Consider the following 23,060-nt stretch of genomic DNA (forward strand, 5'->3'; position numbering starts at 1 on the left):
TGGAATCAGTAACTCCTGTGATCTGCCTGAGTTCTGCACTGGCAACAGCCCCACTGCCCCTCCAACGTCTACCTGCACGACGGCCACGCCTGCCACAATGTGGACGGCTACTGCTACAACGGCAATCTGCCGACTCATGAGCAGCAAGTGTATCACACTGTGGGGGCCAAGGTACATTTTGACACTGATACTGTCTGTTAATTGTTCAGTAATGGTCGCCAGCTTTTTCATGTGTTTCACTGTGTGTCGTAGGGCCAAGCCGGCTCCGGGCAATCTTGCTTTGAAAGGGTGAACTCAGCAGGAGACCTTATGCAACTGCGGCAAGGACTCCAAAGGCTCCTTTGCCAAATGTGAAGCACGGTAAGACCTGATGTTGCCATAGAAACAGTGATTGCATTAAATTGTGTGCCATTTGTGGAATACAGTGAAGGTATATACTGTTGGTTACTCTGTAAAGAGACGTTTTTCATTTCTACGACTGGATTGTGTGTTATTGACTCTAGTGCTGAAACAATCAGCTGATTCATCGATGAGTTGTTTAAGTAATAAAAAAGCAAAAAATGGTTCAGCTTCTGAAGTGAAATGTGAAGAAATGTGCTGTGTTTCTCTGTTTTATATCATTGTAACCCTCACATCTTTTGGCTAATTGACTGTTGCATGGATAGAATAAGCAATTTAAAAGACCTCACATTGGGCTCTGGCAACTCGGAAGATGGCTTTCTTCACAGTTTTTTTGACATTTTTATAGACTAAGCTATTAATCAAAAAATAAACTGGCACATTAAACAATGGAAATGATCATTAGTTGCAGCCCTGATTGCGGGATACAGAGCAATGCAGCACGTTACAGAATCTCCCAGGTTGTGGTGTGAGAACAGCACAAACAAGCTCCCTGTTCTGCAGTTTCTCTAATTGGCCAGCTAGAGTGAGAGCAGAAATAATTGCATATGTACACATTTGGGAAAAAACTGTGACATGTATTTAAATTATCACATTGTTATTCTCCCTGTTGTTCATTCTGTTTACAGAGATGCTAAATGTGGCAAAATCCAGTGTCAAGGAGGAGCTAACCGCCGGTAATTGGCACCCAATGCTGTTTCCATATGTAGACCATAGAGACAAACATACCCCTGCAGGAAGGGGGAAGGATACTGTGCCGCGGCACACACGTCTACTTGGGTGATGACATGCCCGACCCCGGCCTGGTCCTGACGGGCACCAAGTGTGGAGATGGAATGGTGAGAGCTGAGGCCAGAGACGGTTAAATACATCCAGTGTACACATACACACACACACACAGACACACACACACACACACACACACACACACAGACACACACACACATGCAGCACACACAGACACACACACACATGCAGCACACACACACACACACACACACACGCACACACACACACACACACACACACACACAGACACACACACACATGCAGCACACAGATCAGTCCAGCGAGCAGCTGACTCATTAGCGGTGATTGACAGTAACTAATGTGTACTCAAGTACTGTACAGTTTTGAGGTGCTTTTCTGATGTATGTCTCCTTTGTGCCGGCCTAGACATCGATTGTACTACAGGTGAAAGAGAATTACTGTACTTTTTACTTTAATTAATTTGTTATTTTTGTAGATTAAGATTTTACATAGAAAACATATGATCAGTTGACAGTTTGTAAGATTTGTTGCAGTAAGTAATTGAAACTGAACCAGCTAGAACATTAAGAGCTTCTTACACATTAAGGCATTAGTAATACTGTACATAAATGAATACCTTAATATGTCAGTAACACATAAAGGATAAAAATGTGACTCTATCCTTTAAATAGTGTCATTAATCAACAGATCAAAGCACCAACCCTACGATTAATAGATGACCTGCTATTTCACCTGAGCTACAGGCAGGTGCTGCACAGTTACAAATGAGGGACTCTGAGTACTCTACCAAAGAGGAACAGAAAAGAATATATCTGATTAAATATGTAATTCAAAGACGAGCACGAGTACAGAAGCCTTGAAAGACAAGTTACATTTTTTTGCTATATCATTTTTCTAAGTTTGTGTTTTCTTCATCTGTATAAACAACCCCCAAGAGACAAATGAAGCAGTTTCTTTCTTTCCTTCTTCTTTTTCACAGATGAAAAAAAAACAAAACAAAAAACTGATCCTGGCAAAAAAAAAAACTAAAATTCTCACCTGTCTTTCAGGGCTTCCGTACAAGAGTGTTTTACAAAGGAAGAATAAAGATGTTATTCTACATGATAAGTTCTTTTACTTGTAGTACTTCAAGTAACAATTTTGAATGTAGGACTGTAATTTGCATTCATTTTTTTCATTGCAGTATTGATACTTTTACTTGAGTGAGGGATTTCGGCTCATGGTGTTAGCGATCTGTAAGCCACTGTTAAAACACAACAGAGACGTGCTGCCCGGATGCCTGGAAGCAAGAGTGGAAAAAGTGATGTGCAGTGACTAAGACGTTTCAGGAGGTTCTTCAGGGTGTGTCCTCTTGTCATTTCAGACTCGCACAGCCTCGGACACTTAATTGACTCACCATTATTCAGTCTATTTGGCATCTTCCGGTGGTCATCAATTCAGCCGTTGGTCATTTCAATGATACAGTTACTCCATTTAGTCTAATTTACTTCTCTATGTGCCTCCACCCTTAAAAAAGATCCAGCCTCCGCCCTCATCTGTCAAGGGCTCTGGCATCACTCTGTGCCCACTGCTGCCAAGCTCATCTTCACATACAGCCTGGATATATTTGGGTGTGGTGCCTTTAAGGACCTGTGTAATAACTTTTAAAAATCAGCTTAAAAAAAAATTCTTGAAAAACATAATTATATTTCACTCTACACAGTTTTATAGCTGAAGTGGTTTGTCAGTGGCAAATTAGAAGAAATGGTGAGCTGGATCTGCTGTTCTTTTCTCTTGAAAGATTAAAGGATTGAGAATATTACTGAAATGCTCTTTGAGCTCAAACTGTCAATTTTTAATGTCTTTGTCTGCTTCAGATGTGTCTGAACCGTCAGTGCCAGAACGTCAGCGTTTTCGGTGTGCACGAGTGCTCAGCCAAGTGCAGCGATCGAGGGGTGAGTGCAGCATCGTTCATCCTGTTTTAGTGTCGTGCAGAACAAACGTGACAGGTGTCTATCTCAAACCACTCCCCGCCCAGTTTAGTTTACTTAATATCCCATTCCTCCTTCACACAGGAGCTTGTTTTGGCTGTAATATGTTCGAAACGCCCAGTATACGGTGGGTAGGGAGCCATTACAATGCCTTGCAATCAATCATTCTGGATGCTGAAAGGTTCAATCAATTAGACATAATGGCTTCATTTATGTTCAGCCTTAAGTGCCATTTATCATGCTTGCAGGCAGTCGTCCTTGTCCAAAAAAACCCTGTTGAAATCTGAAGGCCATGCTTTATTTGGCCAAACGCTGGGAGCGGTGACACACAGTTTGACTTTGAACTGGGGGAGCACGGTTATTGAATGTGTCTTAAATGCCAACCATCAAACGTCTATGGGTGGTCCCGCTTGAGATGAAATATGTGGCTATGTGTTGTTACCCTGAAGTTCACTGGTAGGTCCCAGAGGCTTTGACTGCGACTGGTTTCCTTCATCAAAGCTATGAAGGAAACAATTTTTACTGTCAGTCTGTTAGAATGAAACATCTCCAGTTATATTATACAGTCATATTTGTTTGTCTAGTTCCAATTAAGACATATCTATAAAGCTCTGAGGGCAGTTTTACTCAAAGAAATAAAAGGATGTTGCTCCTCCAGGAGACAGGGCACCCCTTCATGCGCAGATCAGATCAAGATGTTGCCTTGGAAAGAGGCCCTCACCTGCTTCACATTACCATGCTGGGGAATCCTCTTAGCTTTTACCATTCCTGCACTCCTGCAGGACAGGAAGACAAGAGAGGGAGAGATTATTAAAATGTGGCATAAGGCAAAGAGTTAGCTCTGATTCTAATACCAGACATCTTTGCCATGTTGAGCCTGGCAGCACTGGCTGGTTGTGTGACTCCCACTCTGCTGAGTATTTGTTTACTGTGGTGTGTAATGCTGAAAACAACAGAGACGGAAAATGAATTAACAATATTGTTGATAATCAAAGGCCCATTTCCTCATTGAATTTCGTAGGTTGATTATTTGATTAATTGAAAAACAACCAGTAGCTTAATTGAAAATCAGAATAATCAGTCAATAATAAAAACAAAAATTAGCTGAAGTCTCTGGTGAAGTCAAGTGTGCATCCAGTTTCATAAAGAGGACTTTGTCACCTATTAAGTGTATACACTGCAGCTTGATGAGTGCAGAGGCTGCGTATTAAATATTATGCTAGTGTCGCTGATGACTTCATTTTGGGCTCATCTAACTAGGTAATTGTTTTAATATACTGCAGGTGTGCAACAACAACAAGAACTGTCACTGCGAGGCTCACTGGGCGCCTCCATTCTGTGACAAAACAGGATTTGGAGGAAGCGTGGACAGTGGCCCCATCAGATTAGCAGGTAAGTCAACAGCTGCAACTCAAGTATATCTAATGGCTGATTTATTGTAGGAGTCATAGGGGTCATGTAATGTCATAGGTCTTGGGCACTTCAGCAATAATATATCACTGACTGAAGCTCAAGCGGCAGAGTAAATCTTAAAAGTCATAAAACATTTGTTTCCCCCGCTTAAGACTGTATTTATTTTTTTTTTCTAAACAGACAACGGGAGTCTGACTGTGGGCATCCTGGTGGCTCTCCTCACTGTGCTGGGAGCTGGTCTGATCATCTGCATCAAGAGAAAAACCCTGCTGGGCCTGTTCCTCACCAGTAAAAAGAACCCAATCGAGAAGCTCCGGTGAGTTTTCAGAACATGACAATTAAATTGTTTTTAAATGTAAAAGTCTTTTTTTTTTTCTTTTTTTTTTTTGTAACATAGTAGTGACTGCTTTTACAACTTGTCACACTGCGAAGTCAATTACTGTGTCCAATTTGTTTTTGTTTTATAATTTGAAATATATGACGTTTGTAACTGATGTTTGATTAATATGATCAAGTGTATAATTAGCGATATATAATTTCTTCTTTTGTATTCCAGATCAGTAAGCGCTGCAATCAGCGGTCCGTCCCCTACTAACCAGCCTCCATCAGCGAGCATGGCGACGTCTCCATCAGGACCGGCCCCGCCTCTGCCGCGCAGCGCCGCCATCTTCAAGGTCACTAGATCCCACGTCTTTACTTGACAGGCCCATTACAAACACGCAGAGATGGATTGCAAACAGAAAAAGACTTGTGTACAATATGTGAGTCAAACAAACGGAGGATCACCGGCAGATGATCGGAGCTGTAATGCTCTCGCTGGAATGCCGCAGCTGTTTCGATAGCACAAATCATCCTCAGCAGGATTGACGTGTTGTTTTCCCACAAATGGCAGCTCATTCAAATCCAATTAAATCACCCCTCTCTATGTGGACATGTGGAGGAGGTGGCAATAATGGAGTCTGTGGTGAGCAGCGTGTTTGTGACACTTGAATACATTTCTTGTCATTAGCAGCTGCCTGTTAAGAGAGAAATTGTCATATCTGCACGTTTCCCCACATGAGCAAGGTGGATGCGGCCGCTTACACGAGATATAATGTCATCCTGTCACTGATAATAGCAAGACGGAGCGGGGAGTTTTTTTTGCTGTAATGACCTGTGTGCCTACATCACTGCATGCCTTAAGTACTCCAATACCGCCCTGACATGCTTTGTAATGGGAAGTGACCCGTGATCGATTGAGTTTAGGGGGCTGCTGAAATAAGAGGAGCTGTGTCTGAATTGACATTTGTGCTGCAGGGGTGGCACAAGAGCGAGGCGAGCTGTTGCGCATTAACATGAGATTGGTGTTTCCAGTTAGTGGCATGTGGTTTTCATTCGGGGGTCAACGGTAAGAAGAGAAAGGATGTAAAGGCTGTTTGATGTAAGCGCAGTGCAGGTGAGGTCATTTTCCAGTTGTCGGGAGCCTGTGTTAAACCGCCGCAAGACTGCATGTGTGCATGGCTTTTTATGTGTTACATTGTGTGCACATCTGGCCGGGTCTAAATACCAGGCAGACTCATATTTTGGCTCAATTCTGTGTCTGATCTGTCTCAGTGGGAGTGTGTGTGGGCTCTTTAGCTCTGTGCACCTTTGTATGAGGCCAAGCTGCTGCTTATGGCGCAGTTTTGGTCTTTTCCTTTTGAAAGGTTACATTGAGCGGACCTGCGGTTGTAATAGTGAGCCGGCAAGTGGGAGTGTTTGATTTATACATCTCGGCAAGATCAGCAGAGGAAGAGGAGGAGGTTAACATGACTGTGTCTGATAGGAAGCAGACAGTTTCTCCTCTGACTGACTCTTCTGGTTCTGTCTTTCATCTTTCTGCAGCCTCCTCATCGGGGGCCGGAGGCGGTGCTCCCACCAGCACCCTACCCCTCCCACAGCCTGCGCAGGCTGCCCCAGTGCCCTCCGGTTCACCTCAGCCACCCTGTCCCCTTGTCTCTCACCGTGTCTCTGTCCCCTGGCCCTGGGCAGCTGAGACCTCTGGTGCCTCCACCTCACCGAGCCCCTCCACCTCATATCCACGTCGCAGCCAGGGGGGCATCGTTTCGCAGTGCGTCACGCCATAACTCCTGCAGGATGGTCATGGTGAGTGCGTTCCCCCGTTCCCGCTCTTGGAAACATTTTATTTGATGGTGTTACTCTGTGAAATTTCTCCGCTGGGTCTGGGGAGCTTTTACTCACTACTACAGCCTATAATACCTAACCAGGGAAATGATGTTGTTCACTGCACCTTCAGATGGGTGTTGTGATGTCGACTGTTTTCACGGTTCTTTTGTGTCCTATAAAAGTATATGCATGCTGACAGTTATGCACAGTCTCATAAAATAAGGAGGTTAACCCGGGAGCTAGCGCCATCCAAGCGAGACTTCAATTCTACAATACAAACCACCACATAAATAATGAAAATGGAGCCAGACTTGCAGAAGGGTGGGGAGATGGAGAAGATGAAACGGCAACTTTAGTGAGCAAGTATGTCCAAATATCGCAGGGTGGTAAACTTACTGCCACTGGTATTCCATGGAGTTTAGTTATGGCATTGCAGGCTGTCAGAGTTGAGGGGAAGAGAAAGCCAGAGGTTCCTGGTGTTAAATCCCTCTCACTCAGTGATTCTCAAAGACTCTTATTTGCCTTTAATCCGGTTTGACTTATACCCAGTGGGCAAGAGAGACAGAGAGAGGCAAAGAGAGAGAAGAGCGAAGAGACAGAAAGACGAGGTGATAAAAGGGACAAAGGGAGGCTTGAGATAATGAGCGAAAGAGTTGATTAATCAGAAAACGAATGACAATATAATAAAACGTGTGTGTAATGATATAAAATCTGTCTTCGTATGAGAAGTTATAATTGTCTACAAATACTGTATGTTAAGTAAAATGACCTTATATTTGCTTACAATTACATTCTAGTGTGTTTTAACCATTTGTTAAATATTTATAATATGATTGAATCGTTATCTGCAGTTCCTGGGAAGCTTGGTATTAAATGTTTTATGATTTAAAAAAAACAATTGTCTTTTTACAATAGTGTGCAAGGGAATATCCAGTATTTATGCAATTTTAAAGGTCCCATTTTGTATAAAGTGAGATTTCCATGTATTTTTTTTTGTATGTAAAGCAGGTCTAGGTTCTATGTTAATACTGTGTAGTATCAAAGTGCGCTATCCACGGACAAAATACACACAACCCGTATTCAAAAACTGTGACTTCAAACGAGCCGTCGGGACTTCTGGAACTTTTTGATGTCAGAACGAAACAGTCACCGCTCTCAGCTACCCCGCCCCCCAGCACGGCCCGCCTGGACCCACCGTCCAATCTTGCAGGGTTTGGTTTCTCTGAGTGTTTACCTGAAAATCTGCTATATGGTTATTCAATCACACAGAAAATAGTCTGAACTGTTGTTGCTAGAGCTCCAAGGAGACGCCTGAGAGAAGAGATGTAAAACTACACTGAGATGGTTTTTGGTACAAAAACAGAACTTAAAATAAAACACGAGGAAGGTGTAAACTATGGGAAGTTTTCAAGGTGTAAACAAACAAACAAACAAAAATGCAGACAACAACATTAAAGAACATAAAGCTAAATTCAGCATGAATAAAAAAAAAAAAAAAACGCCCTCTTAAAAGTATACTATGTGCTTTGCTTGAGAACATACAGTATAGCTTCCAGAGCCATTTAAACAAGCACCACTCAGTTTCACAAAGGTTCTTGGCTTTCATGCACCTGTACAACAGGTGAGGTGCAGCAGCTCTTGGCAGTTGTTTTGACTTCAATAAGTAGACTTTCCCTCTCAGCTGCTCCTATTTAATGTCAAAGTGTGAAACTGAAAAGGGATTCCTGTTGGCAGCAGACTTCACCGGCAGTATCTTTAGCAGCTGTTTGGCAGCTCTGAGACGTTGACAAAGCCCCCCACACACACACACACACACACACACACACACACACACACACACAGTGAAAGAAAGCTCTCTGCTGGGGGCATGGGAAGTATTTTCCACTTGGATCACTTCACCTGAGGGAGCCAGCAGGTTTTCAGACAGACTTGGATTTGTGAGATATGGGTTCAGTTATTCTAAGTTGAAACTGCAGCAGAATTTTGTGCTTATTAATCACCTTATCAGACGGCCTCTGTTCATTTGCCGGCATTTCACTTCTCTGCCATTTGGTATTGTTCTGCTATTTTTGGATGGAGCTCAAGCCGGCCCCATTGCATGACAGAGTTGGCTGTCAGTGTGATGAATTCATACCAGTACTTCAATACTGCAGCTTGTCGTGATACTTGACCTCATGGATATAAAGGGGAGACATCCTGTATCCTGTATTAAAGACTTCACTGACAGCATAGAGCATTAAGGTTTTCATTGAAAACATCTAATAAGGTCATCAAATTTGCTTTTGACATTGGAGTGATGTTTTGAATCGGTTGACCCAATTCTAAGAGTGAGTGAGGTCCGAGGTTCAACTGTGTGTCTCCTTCTTCTCTGTGACGTCTGAGGAGGCTCCTCTTGAACCAAGACGAAGAGGAGGAAGTGAATGGAGACCAGATGGGAGCAAGGTAGTGGGTCTTTATCATGGCCTCAGTCTTCTAGAGAAAGATTAAAACCACATGACTGCTCCTCTCATCGCAAGCTGCATGGGCAGTGCTGCCCTCGCGCATGGGAGACGAGGACCAGAAGGCCAGCAGGCCTGAGCTGTAGTTCTCTGACTGTGAGTGCCACCTGCTGGAGATTCTCAGTCATTTCTCGTATGCGTTTGTCCTTTTGTCAGGAGTTGGAGAAGCCCAGTCCTCCGCAGAAGCCCCTTCCCGCTGATCCAAGGAGCTCCCGCCTGGTTAGAAGTCCTTCTGTCGCGCAGGGCCACGCTGTAGTCCAAGGGCCTTCTGCTGTTCGTGGCCCCGCACCAGTACCTGGTGTACCCAGACCTATGCGCCCTGTCCCACACCCCAACAGGTGAGTTCCGACCTGTTCCAAACCGCACTCAAGCTTGTATCATAATTATTTTATTTTACATATTTGTATCACTTTTCTCCCTCTCTTAGACCCAGTCCCAAGCATCCTCCAACACTACCAAAGCCTTGCATAATTGCCAACATCAAATACAGCAGCTGAGACTTTGGCCAAAAGGGACATTGTTGTGATAAGACACTAAAGAAATTGCACTATGAAAGCTCTGAAAACCTTAAAAAAAGATTGTGGCTTCTCTGAGTTTTGAATCAGGAGATCTGCCGTGTCCCTTTGGTGCTCTGTCTCTGAATGGTGCTACGAGTCTGAGCTCAGGTACATGTAAAGTATTTATATTGTGTATTTATTGCCACGCAGTGCACTGTGCCAGACACTTTTACTACATGGTAGCAACTTAAAACTTTTTAATTTGTTGTTTGCATCAATTTCACATTTTTTTTTTTTTCCATATCAACTGATCTTTATTAAGGTGATAGGAGACTTTAAAAAAAAAAAAAAAAAAAAAAAAGCCAATCTGTGAAATTGTGATTGCAGAAATGTTTTTGTGAAACGTGTTTTAATGAAGGGAACCCTTTACATAATAGTTTTGTTCTGTATACAGCAGGAAGAGTTATTGTGCAATGACAGATGAGAACAGAAACAACTTCAGACAACACTTCTAGTTCATTTGCAACTCTGTGGGTTTTTTTTTTTTTTTTTTTTTTCCTGGAGGGTAAATGCTCTCCGTAGCAGCTTAGAGCCAGACTGAAAAGGCTTGAAACAACCACTGAAAAAGAATGGTATTACCACAGCAGTTCTGCAATGTGACTGTCAACATGATTAAATAACCGAAACACCGTGTGGGAATTTGAGGGGCTGAAAAATGCAGCTGAAACGCAGGCCTGTTTCTTCTTCATTTATATTACAGAAAGGTAACAAGTTGGATTGTGAAATGTCACTGATTTGCCATTTTCCGTTGCATTAACGAGACCCAAGAAGCTCACTCGAGGGATCTGGGTACTGAGGTATGAACTGAACATGGATCTAAAAATGAGCCAAGATCAAGGAAGCGTTCATCCCGCTGAGAGACTAAACTTCTCTGAAGTACCCCTCAGCTAAAGGTCATGTGTGTTGAATATTTCCCTCTGTGTCTGTCTGCACCGAGGATTAAATCCTGGACTGTCTCGAAGCTGTGGCCGCACAGGCGTCACGGAGGCACTCACTTGTAAACAGCCGGTGTCTGGCTACAGTGTTCATGTGTGCATTTTGAATCGTGCTTCTCTTTGATGGGAAAGGACAGACTCACTCGGCAAGGACACATTTCTAGATCTTTCTGCGGCTGAAATGAACTGTAGTGGTTCCTCTGTGAACACTGAACCCGCCGATCGTCCGAAATCATCCAGTGCAGTTATTCATTTTCTATTTTTTGTACCTTTTTACTTTGGCTATTGAGATTAGTTTTTTAAAGCCAATCTACATACTAGATACAAACTCCTGCATAAATCAGACGTGGTAATGGAACAGTTTTATTATTCGTACACATTTCTTGTTTTACTGGATTGCAATGCAGCATATATACAGTACATTCACACTGAGCAACGTTTCCTTTAAGCACAGCTCTTCACAAATATGTAGGCGGAAAACTGACATGGACTGAACTTTTGTTACTTTTGATACTGTTGTATTTTTAATAATGCACTAGTTTTACATTCATTGCTTTGTTTACTTAGCTTTTTTTTTCAATGCTATATGTGTCCATGTACTAATAGACAGTCTTTGAGTGCAGTCGCGTGACTATACGTTATTGTCCATATGTTCCTTGTATGTTGTTTTACAGGTGAACACATTTTCATGCAGAATGCTTTTTTTTTTTTTTTTTTAATGACGACTCTTTGATACATCATATGTAAAGAAAACACACCAAGTGTCAGTGTCTGGTCATGGTATTTTGAACACTCGAGCAGTATTAGTAAAAACTGTTTTTCCAATTGATTTCTGTGCCCGTTTCTCTTTTTCACACAGCACGCACGTTTTCAGCAAGAGGTGCCATAAAATGAATAGATCAATTAAATGAAAGAAAGGGCTATTTCTGCACACACACAAACAATGGCAGCTTCCATCCAGCAGTCCTACTTTGTAAGAATACAAAGGCAGATTTAATGCTTATCCATTTTCAAAACCACAATTGCTTTGAATCAACAATAAATGGCCTTTCTGTTTTTTATGCTTGAGCCCAAAAACAGACAAAAAAGACTGAATAGTGAACACTGTAAATTCAACATTTTACAAGAGTCTTTGTTTTCATACAGCAGTTTATTTTCAGAGGTTGAAGGTTTCAAAGTGGTTTAACCATTTAACACAGACAGCTGGAGCAGCTTAGCTTATTTCAACACTCTGAGCTTTTGTCTAAAAGTAATTTGCCACGGTCTTTGTAAGGGATTAAAAAAATAAAAAATAAAAAAAAAACACTGCTTCAATCAATACAGGTGTAGGATTGTGTGTTCTCAGGATGTTCGACAAAAGTAGTACAAGGGGAAAAAAAGTCTTTCTAATTCTAATGAGAAATCAAAGCAGGTTCACACAATACCAAGGACACATGCTGTCACTGATGAGAAGCTCCTGAAACCAGCCTCAGCCAACATTGCCTCAACTACAGACCAGGTTTTATTTGTCAAGAAATACAAAGGCCTAAATTTTGTGTCAAAGGCTGAATATTTGAACTATTCCTCGGTGTGATTGAAATCAATTACATATATTTGTCCATGGTTACTAACAGACGAGCAGGGAGCGGAGACGTTTAGGCTACTCTGACTGTCAAGAGTCTGATCTTTAGAAAGGTTAAGATACATTTATTTAGGGTGACATAGTGGTGAACTGGACCGAATAATGGCCAAACAGCCCCCCCTTGTGGAGAATCTGCAGCCTGCTAAAAGTAAATGGGTGAATGAGTTAGAACAAGTTCATCAACAAGCTCATTTCCAACACTCGAAAAAAAAAAAACATACCATCTCATGCTGTCTCATAATTGTGACTTAGGGTCCTTTAACTACCACATCTATTTTATAAAGTGGCACAAATTAGCTTCCATATACAGCACACTGCATTCTGATGGCTACTACTGAGATTATACTGCACTCACTGAAGAAAGGCTGTTTTTTTCGTTTTCAACATTACAGGAAAGAAAATTTCTGAGGATATATATTCGCACTGGTGGGACCATCCATCCGCAGCTTGAGCGTCCTCACTGCTTCACACGTGATCATCTGGATAATAACATTCAGGCGATTATGACAGGCTCACGGACACTGGGCTCAGTGGTGAATGTGAAGCCCTAAGCAAATCAAAACACGTGTGAAGCCACGCTGGGGAGAGAAATTACGCACCGGTGCGCACCGCGCGTCAGCCAGCTTCAAACTGCACAACTCCAAACTTTGAACCGCTTCATACATAGTATAGTTTTAGCAAAAACGAAGAGGCAGAAGCAGAGAGACATTGTGGTTAATCGTTTTCTTTTAAATAGCCTGTACCCGGTTTCATCTGAATGGACCAGTAGCTCTGAGTGGTGTGGAGAAGAAAAAAAAAAGAAAAGAAAAAAAAAACATTCGTGCACTTTCGTCCTGATTCGCAAATTTAAATGTGTCATGTCGGGGGAAAATAATCCAGCGGAGCCAGACGTTAACCTTGAAAGTGAAGACTGTCCCGGGGAAGATGTACCCGGCTTTGGAGATGATCTGGAGTTAAATCAGTTCGATGGATTGCCCTTTTCCTCGCGTTACTACAAATTACTAAAAGAGAGGAAGACTCTGCCTGTGTGGGAGGTCAGGCAAGAGTTTGAGGATGCTCTGGTAAACAACCAGCTGGTTATTGTGTGCGGGACCGCAAAGACTGGGAGGAGTACACAGGTAAGACTGCGTGATCAATAATGCTAATATGCTGTCAGGAAAGAAGAGTAGGATGGAGAAGTGTCTTTCAGAAAGATTTTATTAAAGAAAAATCAGACGTAAAGAATATTACATGTCCCTTCACTTCTCCATATATCTGTATATATGTATATTTAGACTTCCTTTAGAACTGGACCCACATACCAAAGCATAACCCAGTTGGTATGACTTGCATGTAGGCTGTTGTCACATGCTCAGTCCAGCCTTGATTTGATCTATTTGAGGTTGATCCTTTCAGTTGTGTTTTTCTGTCCAGCAAAAACTTTTCTTAGAGATAGCTTTGATACTTGTGACTTTAAAAAAAAACAAACAAAAAAAAACTTTGACTGAAGGAGTACCATGATGTGAGTCTGTGTGAACAGGCTGCCCAGCTCAGCAGATGCTGTTGTGTCACTGTGTTGCTGTCCAAGCTCCAGCCTTGCCTGCCTGACTGTCAGCCAGCACAAAGGCTCCAGCAGGGGTGTTAGGGGACCTCCTGCTGCTAAGCCCTGATCCGCTGGAGCCGCCACATGCTGCCAAAGCAATTTTGCATTATGAGCGATAATACCATAGGATATCTCCTGTCAGTGTTTGTTTTGCTGTGTGCCTAAACAAAAGCTGTTGCTACAATCCTGAAAGGATGCCCGCCGCTGGAAACCCAAGTTGATGTGAATAAAAAGATGTTGTTTTGTGGAGAATTAGTTCTCCGGAGCACTGGCAAGACACACAGTGAGGTGCGGGAAAGTGAACAACATTTCGGTGTTTATCCTCCTCCAGATCCCTCAGTGGTGCGCGGAGTTCTGCCTGTCGGCCCAGTACCAGCACGGCATGGTGGTGTGCACGCAGACCAACAGGCAGCAGGCTGTAGATCTGGCCTTGCGTGTGGCTGATGAAATGGACGTCAACATAGGCCATGAAGTGGGTTACACCATCCCTCTGGAGACCTGCTGCTCCTCCGACACTGTTCTGAGGTTTGTTGATGAGCTCTGTCTGTCTGTTGCACAGCCAGCAGCAGCAGCAGCAGCATCACGCTTGAATGACACTTTAATATCATCCACAAACCATCTCTGTCACTCTTAATTTTTTTTTCCTTGCCTGTGCTTTTGTTACTCAGATATTGCACTGATGATATGCTGCTGAGAGAGATGATGTCAGACCCTTTTCTGGAGCACTATGGGGCCATTATTATCGACCAGGCCCATGAGAGAACAGTTAGCACAGACATACTACTAGGTCTCCTCAAGGACATCCTGCTGCAGAGGCCTGACCTCAGGGTGGTGGTCCTCGCCGTCCCGCCCATGACCGACAAGCTGCTGAGCCACTACGGCAGCGTCCCTCTCATCAGTCTGGAGGCCTCGTGTCCTGCTGAAGTCGTCCACAGCAGCAGCGGCAACAAAGACTACTTCTACTCGGCACTGAGACTGGTGCTGGAGATCCATCGAACCAAAGAGGACGGAGATGCTGTTGTGTTTTTTGCCTCAGCTGAGGTAGGTCGTATTTATTCATCGTATATTTCATGAGTGGTTTCCTTTGGCTCCGAGCTGAGACTGGCTTAACAAATTCTCCTCTCCTACTTTTACTTGTAATTCCTTCTGCAGGAGGTCCACTGCGCCCAAAGCATCCTCCAGAGAGAGGGCACCAGGCTGGGAGCGGACTTGGGCGAGATGGTGCCTGTAGTCCTGCACCCGAGCCAGGGAGGGTTACTGCCTTTCCTGACCAAGCAACCGGGCCCCAATAGGTCCAGGAGAGTTTTCCTCTCTACCCAACAGGGGGAGGATATATGGTGGGCTACAGAGTCCGTCAACTTTGTCATTGACACGGGAGTCCAGAAAAAACTGGTAAATTATTGCGTCCCATAAGACTTATCTACCTAAATGAGCACGCTCACGTTATTAATTGGTGGTTTTTACCGTCTATATCGTAGGTGTACAATCCAAGAATAAGAGCCAACTCGGAGATACTCCGACCCATAAGTCAATGTCAGGCAGATGTACGTAAGCAGCTGTCTGGGCCAACAGGTATGTCTGGCACCCTGCTACCTAGAGAAGAGTTGAACCTACTGAAAAGGTTAAAAAAAGTTTTGTTTCGGCCGCTTTGGAAAAAGTCAACCTCGGGAATGGTCTTGACTATGATAATCCTGGAGGAAAAACTTCCCACCATCAGAGTTAATCAAATAATTTTCATGTAAAACTACAATTAGGCGCATCAGGTTGGTTTTTTTTGCTTTTTTTTTGTGCCTTACTGAATTGGGTTCAATTTTATTTCCTACAGGCAAATGTTTCTGCTTGTATCCAGAGGAGAGCCAGCTTCCTGCAGAGAACTCCCCGCTGATCTTGGAGTCCAACATTACACCAACAGTCCTCTTCCTGAAAAGGATAGAGATAGCTGGCCTGGGGCAGTGCGACTTCATCGACAGACCAGGTGAAGTATCCTCCCAGAGGACACTGGGACGAGTGAAACCAGTGTAACATGATTCGTGATTACAAGCATTTTTATTTTTTGGGTTACTGGTTCCCACAGGCCGCAGCTCTCTCTCTATCTCTCTCTCTCTCTCTCTCTCTTCTCTCTCTCTCTCTCTCTCTCTCTCTCTCTCTCTCTCTCTCTCTCTTTCTCCCACCCTAAAACACAACCAGAAATGTATGTGGGAGAGTTTTTTGGCGAAAGGAAGTGCAGATGAATTTGCTCTGTGTGGCTGTTTGGGCCCAGTCAGCCATGATTTAGCCGAGCTGACAAGGCCCTGCTGCTAACCATTGTCTAAGCTCTGACCCACCCTAACATGAACAGAACAGGCTAAAAGAGGCCAGCTCATTAACGATTACACAACATGTCTCATTAGGGCAGCGCCGGACAAGGACAATGAAATGGAAGCACAGGCCAAACGTACTTTAATATCTCCATATTCTTGCAGAATTTGGCACTAAAACGACTTGCCCCTGTGTACATATATAATTATGTTTTCTTGTGGTAAGAGTTATGTGGAAAATAGAAGGCTTAGAGCCAACAAATTGCAGGATTTTTGTGTGATTGTAGTATCTTCCAAATGATTCGGATGACTTAAGTTGATGATTGTAGCAAAATAAGAGATATTGGTGCGGTCTATGTGTTATCTCATCTGTCAGTGTGTTTTTTTTTTTGTTTTTTTTTTATGCTGACATTTGTAAATTTCTGACTTTTGGAATTTACAAATTCTCCCTCTTAAGTATGAGTGATGCACAACTTGTTATTTACCACTACAATATACAGGTACAGGATGTGGGAGTGAAATTTGACGTGTTATATAAAAAATAAATAAATAAATAAATAAAAAAGACACACAATCACACTTGTGTGTTCATTCTGGCAGATCCTGAGGGTCTCATGCAGGCGTTAGAGGAGCTGGACTACCTCGCCGCTTTGGATGACGATGGAAACTTGTCTGAGATTGGCATCATAATGTCTGAAATCCCCCTGGAGCCTCAGATGGCCAAAGCCCTTCTAGCGTCCTGCGAGTTTGACTGTGTGACTGAGATGCTGACAATCGCAGCGATGCTGTCAGGTACGCACGTGTTCGTAGATTCACCATATGGACACTGTTGTAGTAGTTCATCTGCGGACGCACAAAGCTGCAGTTTCTTTCAGACACTGAACCAGATGGTGTTTGGTTTCGAGTGGCTTGTCTCAGTGATGTTGACCTCGTTGTTTCCTTGTCTTTTAGCGCCAAGCTGCTTCCTGAAGCCGCCTGCCTCCATGACCCACGAGGCCGTCCAGTGTCACAGAAAGTTCCAGCACCCTGAAGGCGACCACTTCACCCTCATAAATATCTACAACGCCTTCAAACAAAGCCAGAGAGAGCAATGTGAGAAACTGAACAGAACAGAACTGGTCTACTCAAGTAAAATATTACACTTTTAAACATGCTGAAATTTGGCATTACACACACAGACATCCTCACTATGGTGATCCTGAATCTGTTATTGCAACATAGAGGCCAGTGTCATCATATCGAGGCAAGTTAACTGAGAGAGGACAAAGGATACACTTGGGCACTTTCAACGTGCCTTAGATTTCACTTTAGAAAGAGTTAAAAACAGAAGAATCAAAGACAAAATTACGCAAGAGAGATTGTTTAAGTGTTTATATTAAAGAAATTATTAAAATAAATCTGAAATACAACATGTATGCAATCGTAAAAATAGAGGAAAACCTGATCTCTAACTAACGAATGACTACAAACAAACAAAATTTGATCAGGTGTTAAGTGGTTTAATTAATATTATTAGACCCTTATGAACCTCTTCCAAGCTGAATATTCTTTTGAATGTAGTTTTAAGTAAGTTCCATATTTCTGAGTGTAAAGCCTCAGTTTGACTCAAACTCTACCTCACTATATGTGACATGATGTGTTTTTTTTTTTTTCCCCAGACTTCAGTGTTGAAAAGTGGTGCCAGGACTATTTCCTGGATCACTCTGCCCTGAAGACAGCTGAGGCCATTAGATCAGAGTTGACCGACACTTTGAACAGGATCGAGCTTCCCATCTCCGACCCCTCCTTTGGAACCAAGACGAACACCCTCAACGTCAAAAGAGCTCTACTGGCCGGGTTCTTCATGCAGGTGCATGGAAACTAAATGTCAGCGTTGATGAATCTGCCTCCAGTGATTTTTTTTAAAACCGCATTCATGTTTCAAATCTTTCCTTTTTTCGTAGATCGCTCGAGACGTGGACGGATCAGGGAACTACTTCATTCTGACACACAAGCACATGGCGCAGGTGCACCCGCTCTCCAGCTACGGGGCTCAGTCGCAGAAGCTTGGACTGCCAGAGTGGGTTGTTTTCCACGAGTACACCCTGTCAGAGAACAACTGCATGAGGACAGTGTCAGAAATTTCCCCTCAAGTGTAAGTCAATCCCCTCTGTAACACCACTACCCACGATACACCACGTGCACGAGCAGATTAGATCCGAGTTCTCACGGCTTATGTTTTCTGTCCGCCACACTGGTGAGACAAACATGTTTTTGACTGTTTTTGTCATTGAACTGAGCCGTTTGATCACCTCATTAATCCTCTTTTTAAATAATTGAATTTCTGTTTTGTCATTCTTAGGTTCATTCAAATGGCACCACTGTATTTCTTCTACAATCTGCCCCCTAGTGAAAGCAAAGACATACTGCAAGACATGTTGGACCCGGATGGATCCAGAAAATGTAAAGATGAGAAACAAAAAACTGCAGCTGCCGGCGGCGACGCCAGCGGCGGCTGTGCAGTGATGCCGCAGACTTATGACAGATGTGTGATTCAATGATGTGAAGTTCTGGGCTCTTATAATAATCTTATCGCCAAATGCATATATGCTTGTAAAATATTTATCGTCAATCCAAACTGTAATTTTGATTAATTTCATTGCTTCAAAGTTGTTTTGATGGTCTCATGTACTCCATCACAGGCAGAAGGTGAAGTCTAGTGAGCTGAAATGTTGTAAAAAAAAAAAAAAAAAAAAAAAAAAAAAGTAGTAAACAAATCATGGGAGACCTTTCAGTTGTAGTCTAAAACATGTGCAACCTGTTTCTTTCTTTGAGAGCTGGCATCTAAATAAGTTTTCTTGCTCTCTCCGCCGACACTGTCCATCTGGAAACGCCAGTCATCCCGACAGCTGTTTAGATGTTCAGACGTTAATGAGCAGCAGAGGGGCTGCAGATGGGTGTTGTCTGTTGCTGCGCTTTGAACAGAGAAAACTCATCCCGTCACACCTCCTGCACAAACAACCAAGAAGATGCAGACTCAAAGCTATGGTCTAACACTTTGCATGTGCAAGCCGCCGGACGACTCATTTGTCATCGTGTCACCTGCTTCCTTTCCCTCCTTCCTTATGTGAAGTTGTCCTTTTCAGAGGTGTTGGTGCACCTTCCTCTTCAGGTTAAACATGGTGTGTAAGGTTCACACATGGTTTTCTCAGGCTGAGACATTATGGATGAGTTGCTTCCAGATTAAGAAAGGAAATGATTGTCGAGGCAGATATAAGACATTTATTAATAATCTGTGTCGAGAGCTACAGAAATGCTTAATTCGAAAACCATTTGTAGAAAAGAAAAAAAAGATATTGTGATTTATTGCCAACAGTCAGTTTTCTTCTAATTTATGTCACTATCAATCTGGTAACTTTATACAGCTTTACTGTTCAGTAATTTGATTAAATGGCAAATGACAAATCCCTTCCTCCTCCATCTGCTGAGACTAGACTCCAAACTCGCCCATTTCAGCTGTTGTCATTAACACTAAAGATTTATCATCTTTAATCATCATAGTTCTTAATCTTATTATAAACAGAGGTCTTTGTAAAAAAAAACTAAGACTTTCACAATATAACAGTCAAATATTTCATCAGTATGAGCAGGGTATGCGGGGTGTTCCTTCTGCATCGTTTCTTAAATGAACCAGGAATTTGTAAAAACTGTATCTACAATTGCTGAAAAAAAGAAACCGAGAAACCAACTGTCAAGTTCACGATACTGACACTACTGTAGCTTATGGTTTCTTCTAGTCTCTTAAGAGAGTAGTGAACCATTTCCATGACCCCGAAAATCCTCAGAGCGAACACAAGTGTCTTAGTTTATTGTGAGGTTCACACAGTTAGGTATTCTTTGAGTTTGTCCATGATGACAGGCATTCTGTCGGCTGGTATCAGCATCACTGTCCTGAACGGCTTCATGGGGACGTCGTCGAACGACCACCTGCCGCTCAAACAGGAGTCTGCCTCCTCCTGGACCGAGTAGTGGAACTTCATGATGGCTTGCTGTAAGGAGAATACAGACGATGTTTAAAACTGCAAGAATATTATATACAAATATTTGAAATATTTAAACTAATAAGATAAACTATTTTTTATCTTTTGTCTGAGACTTGTATATAAAGGTAAGTTTACATCTAAAGAACCAAAAGTGTTATCATCCAAATACAAGCACTCCCTGTACATTATCATTTGTAGACTGCTTGACTGTACCTCATAGAAGAATTCCTCCTCTGCATTGACAAACATGTATTCCTCTTTGGGCGCGCCTCCTCTGGCTGGGATACTCTTGGTTGCCTCTTTGCAGGTCTTGCTGATCATCAGACAATAGTGACACCTCCCACTGGGCTTGTTTGTCCTCTGAGCTTCAGTGATTTCTTCTCTGGAGGACAGAATTACATTCTGTTTATTTCCCTGCACACTCCACTCTCCAAAGACGGACTTATTCAAAGCACAGAGATACTACAGATACTCCATCAGAATCATAAGCAAATTTGAATGTATTCATAAAAAGCAGTCAGCCTATCTTCAAAGTTTATTCATCTTTCACAAAGCACCATAAGGTCAAGTATCTATTTTAACAACACAGCTTCAACAATAATTCTCAGTTCATACAGAGTACAGAGGCAAATGCAGTTCGCACTAATTGCCAAGACTGGAAAGGTTCCTCCACAGTGTCACATCCAGGAAACAACGATGTGATAAAAGCAAACGGGTGAATACAGTTTTACCTTTTAGTGGCACCGTCTCTTTATTCTCAAATGCCACCCTGACAATGTCTTATCATTACCTCTGCTGTTGCCCCCACAATTCAAAATGCTGACTGACTGACTACAGCATCCCAACACAAATTCAATTATTTTGGTTGAGAACTGTATGCACTGTAAACACAGATATACATGCAGCAAAACTGCAATAAAGTGCTGCAGTTGGAACAATATTATTTCCAATATTATTTCCCTAGAAATAAACTTTGAGGCATAGTATGATAAAATTGCAAGATACATATTTCACAAGTTATGATGATGCATTCAATGGCACCTTTACTTCCATTTTTATGAAAAGCTATCAAGATGCCTCGAGGGGAAAAGGGTTATGATAATTTGGAGTAGAACTCACTGGAGCTGTTTGTGCAGTGGAAGGGCGATCTGTGGGGGTACGTTGATGAAGCGCTCGCTCAGCAGCAGCCCCACAGGCTTGCTGGTGTCATTGAAGATGTGCTCTAGCTGCTCTGTCACGCTGTGGGTCGCGTTCTTCTCACACTGATCCACGATCAGCTCCTTCACCTCCTCCACGCACTGCACACCCTGCCAGCAGCATGACACACACATATAGTTAACTTAAACTGAATGGTCACAGCCTATGAGAGCCAAATAGTCTTTGAGGCGTCTGTGGTGTTACCTTTCTCTCTGTTAGGTTGAGCATAGTGATGAATCCAAACACTTCATCTGGATCATCGTCGTCACTGTCCTCTGGTACCTCAGCTTGCTGGAGCAAAGTGAAGGGACAGGTGAACACATGTTAGAGCTGAAGTTGTTGAACAGTCACCTATAAAATGATGGCAGTTAGACTACTGAGCAACTCACCCTGATGACACTTCCAACATGATTCTGTTGAACGATGATGTCTGTCATCTCTGATGTATTTACATGGGCCTTCAGGAAGAGCTGTGGCCAAACATAACAGAAGTGAAACCAGTGAAGCCATGCTTCACCTAAAGCATAACATATAAAGAAGCTACCATGTCATTACCAATCACATTATTAGGAACACCGGCACACCTGCTTTTTCATGCAATCATCCAATAAGCCAATCATGTGATGGCAGTGCAATATATTAAATCTTACAAATCAGGAGCCTCAGTTAATGTTCACATCAAACATCTGAATGGGGGGGGGGAGAGAAGGTAAGTGCCATGACTTTGACCATAGTATATTTGTTGGTGTCAGATAGCTGAATTGAGAATTTCAGAAACTTGTTTCATAAACATGACAATGACTTTAGTGAACTTCAGTTGCCTCTACAGCCACCAGATTTTAATCCAAGAGAACACCTCTGGGATGTGGTAGCGCAGGAGATTGGCAGCATGAATGTGCAGCTGAGAAAGGTGCGGAAAATTATGTGATGTAATCATGTGAATGTTTACAGCATTGAGGCTATTTTGAGAGCAAAGGGAGGCTCTGCACAGTATTAGTATGGTGTTCCTAATAAAGTGCGCAGTGAGTGTACATACTGTCCCAAACCTGTTGCAGCAGTTTCTTGATGCCATTGAAGTCGCTGTGTGAAATGGCGTGGGCTTCGAAGTCCACAATGACCTCCTGAATAAGAAACGATAACAAAACACAGAGCATTTACCAACAGCCTGTATGGAGAGTAATTATTTACAAGTACTTCTGTTAATATAATAGAGCAGCTGTTAGCTTATTACCAAATAAGTTACATTAACGCAGTAACGTTACTCCTTAAATGGGACAGTCCATATTATCTCATATACTTATTTCAAACCTGCCTAACAGCAACACTAACTACAGCTCACGTCGACAGCTGGGTTAGCTAGCTCAGTAGCTGGCTAGCAAGGCCAATGTGCCAATATTTTGTTATTTTTACCTCATTGATCTCTTCCTCTGATGCCTCGCTGTCCTCCTCCCCGGAATCATCATCCTCCTCCGGATTCTCATCGGAGCTGTTGTCACTTTCCCCGGGATTTTCACCCAAACCTACTGCTCTCCTCTTAGCTGATGAAGCCATGCTGCAAACAGGTAACACGCGTGTCAACTGAGTGGGCGGGGCTAATGTAATAGTTCCGCTACAGCGCGCCAGGAAAGTGATTTTGTGAAGCCGCCATTATGG

At 42.8% G+C, this 23,060-nt stretch overlaps 3 protein-coding genes across 3 annotated transcripts in view; 2 read left to right on the forward strand and 1 right to left on the reverse strand.

Moving 5' to 3' along the window:
- Positions 1–9,927, forward strand: part of LOC111220075 (disintegrin and metalloproteinase domain-containing protein 12-like) — a 73,970-nt gene extending 64,043 nt beyond the window's left edge. The window contains exons 17-23 of the mRNA XM_022743029.1: positions 3,027–3,104; positions 4,424–4,532; positions 4,734–4,869; positions 5,110–5,227; positions 6,417–6,677; positions 9,353–9,534; positions 9,624–9,927. Of these exons, the coding sequence (XP_022598750.1) occupies positions 3,027–3,104; positions 4,424–4,532; positions 4,734–4,869; positions 5,110–5,227; positions 6,417–6,677; positions 9,353–9,534; positions 9,624–9,693 (954 nt within the window). The 3' untranslated portion in view covers positions 9,694–9,927. The remainder of the gene's footprint in view (positions 1–3,026; positions 3,105–4,423; positions 4,533–4,733; positions 4,870–5,109; positions 5,228–6,416; positions 6,678–9,352; positions 9,535–9,623) is intronic.
- Positions 9,928–12,887: 2,960 nt separating this feature from the next.
- LOC111220200 (putative pre-mRNA-splicing factor ATP-dependent RNA helicase DHX32) lies at positions 12,888–18,881 on the forward strand. The gene is made up of 11 exons (XM_022743206.1): positions 12,888–13,427; positions 14,223–14,416; positions 14,560–14,932; positions 15,044–15,283; positions 15,370–15,463; positions 15,717–15,866; positions 16,789–16,980; positions 17,140–17,280; positions 17,847–18,037; positions 18,132–18,322; positions 18,530–18,881. The coding sequence occupies exons 1-11, from the start codon at positions 13,167–13,169 to the stop codon at positions 18,726–18,728; spliced, it is 2,226 nt and encodes a 741-aa protein (XP_022598927.1). The 5' UTR covers positions 12,888–13,166; the 3' UTR covers positions 18,729–18,881.
- A 554-nt stretch (positions 18,882–19,435) lies between these two features.
- On the reverse strand, positions 19,436–23,056 carry bccip (BRCA2 and CDKN1A interacting protein). Its single transcript, XM_022743092.1, has 7 exons — positions 22,818–23,056; positions 22,454–22,528; positions 21,797–21,877; positions 21,612–21,698; positions 21,330–21,517; positions 20,424–20,592; positions 19,436–20,216 (listed from the first exon to the last, which is right to left on the reverse strand). Exons 1-7 carry the CDS (start codon positions 22,956–22,958, stop codon positions 20,046–20,048), a joined length of 912 nt encoding a protein of 303 aa, XP_022598813.1. The 5' UTR covers positions 22,959–23,056; the 3' UTR covers positions 19,436–20,045.
- Between the last annotated feature and the right edge of the window lie 4 nt (positions 23,057–23,060).

This window comes from Seriola dumerili, unplaced genomic scaffold, assembly GCF_002260705.1.
Source record: "Seriola dumerili isolate Sdu_G_001 unplaced genomic scaffold, Sdu_1.0 BDQW01000068.1, whole genome shotgun sequence".
In the NCBI taxonomy this organism is placed as follows: Eukaryota; Metazoa; Chordata; class Actinopteri; order Carangiformes; family Carangidae; genus Seriola; species Seriola dumerili.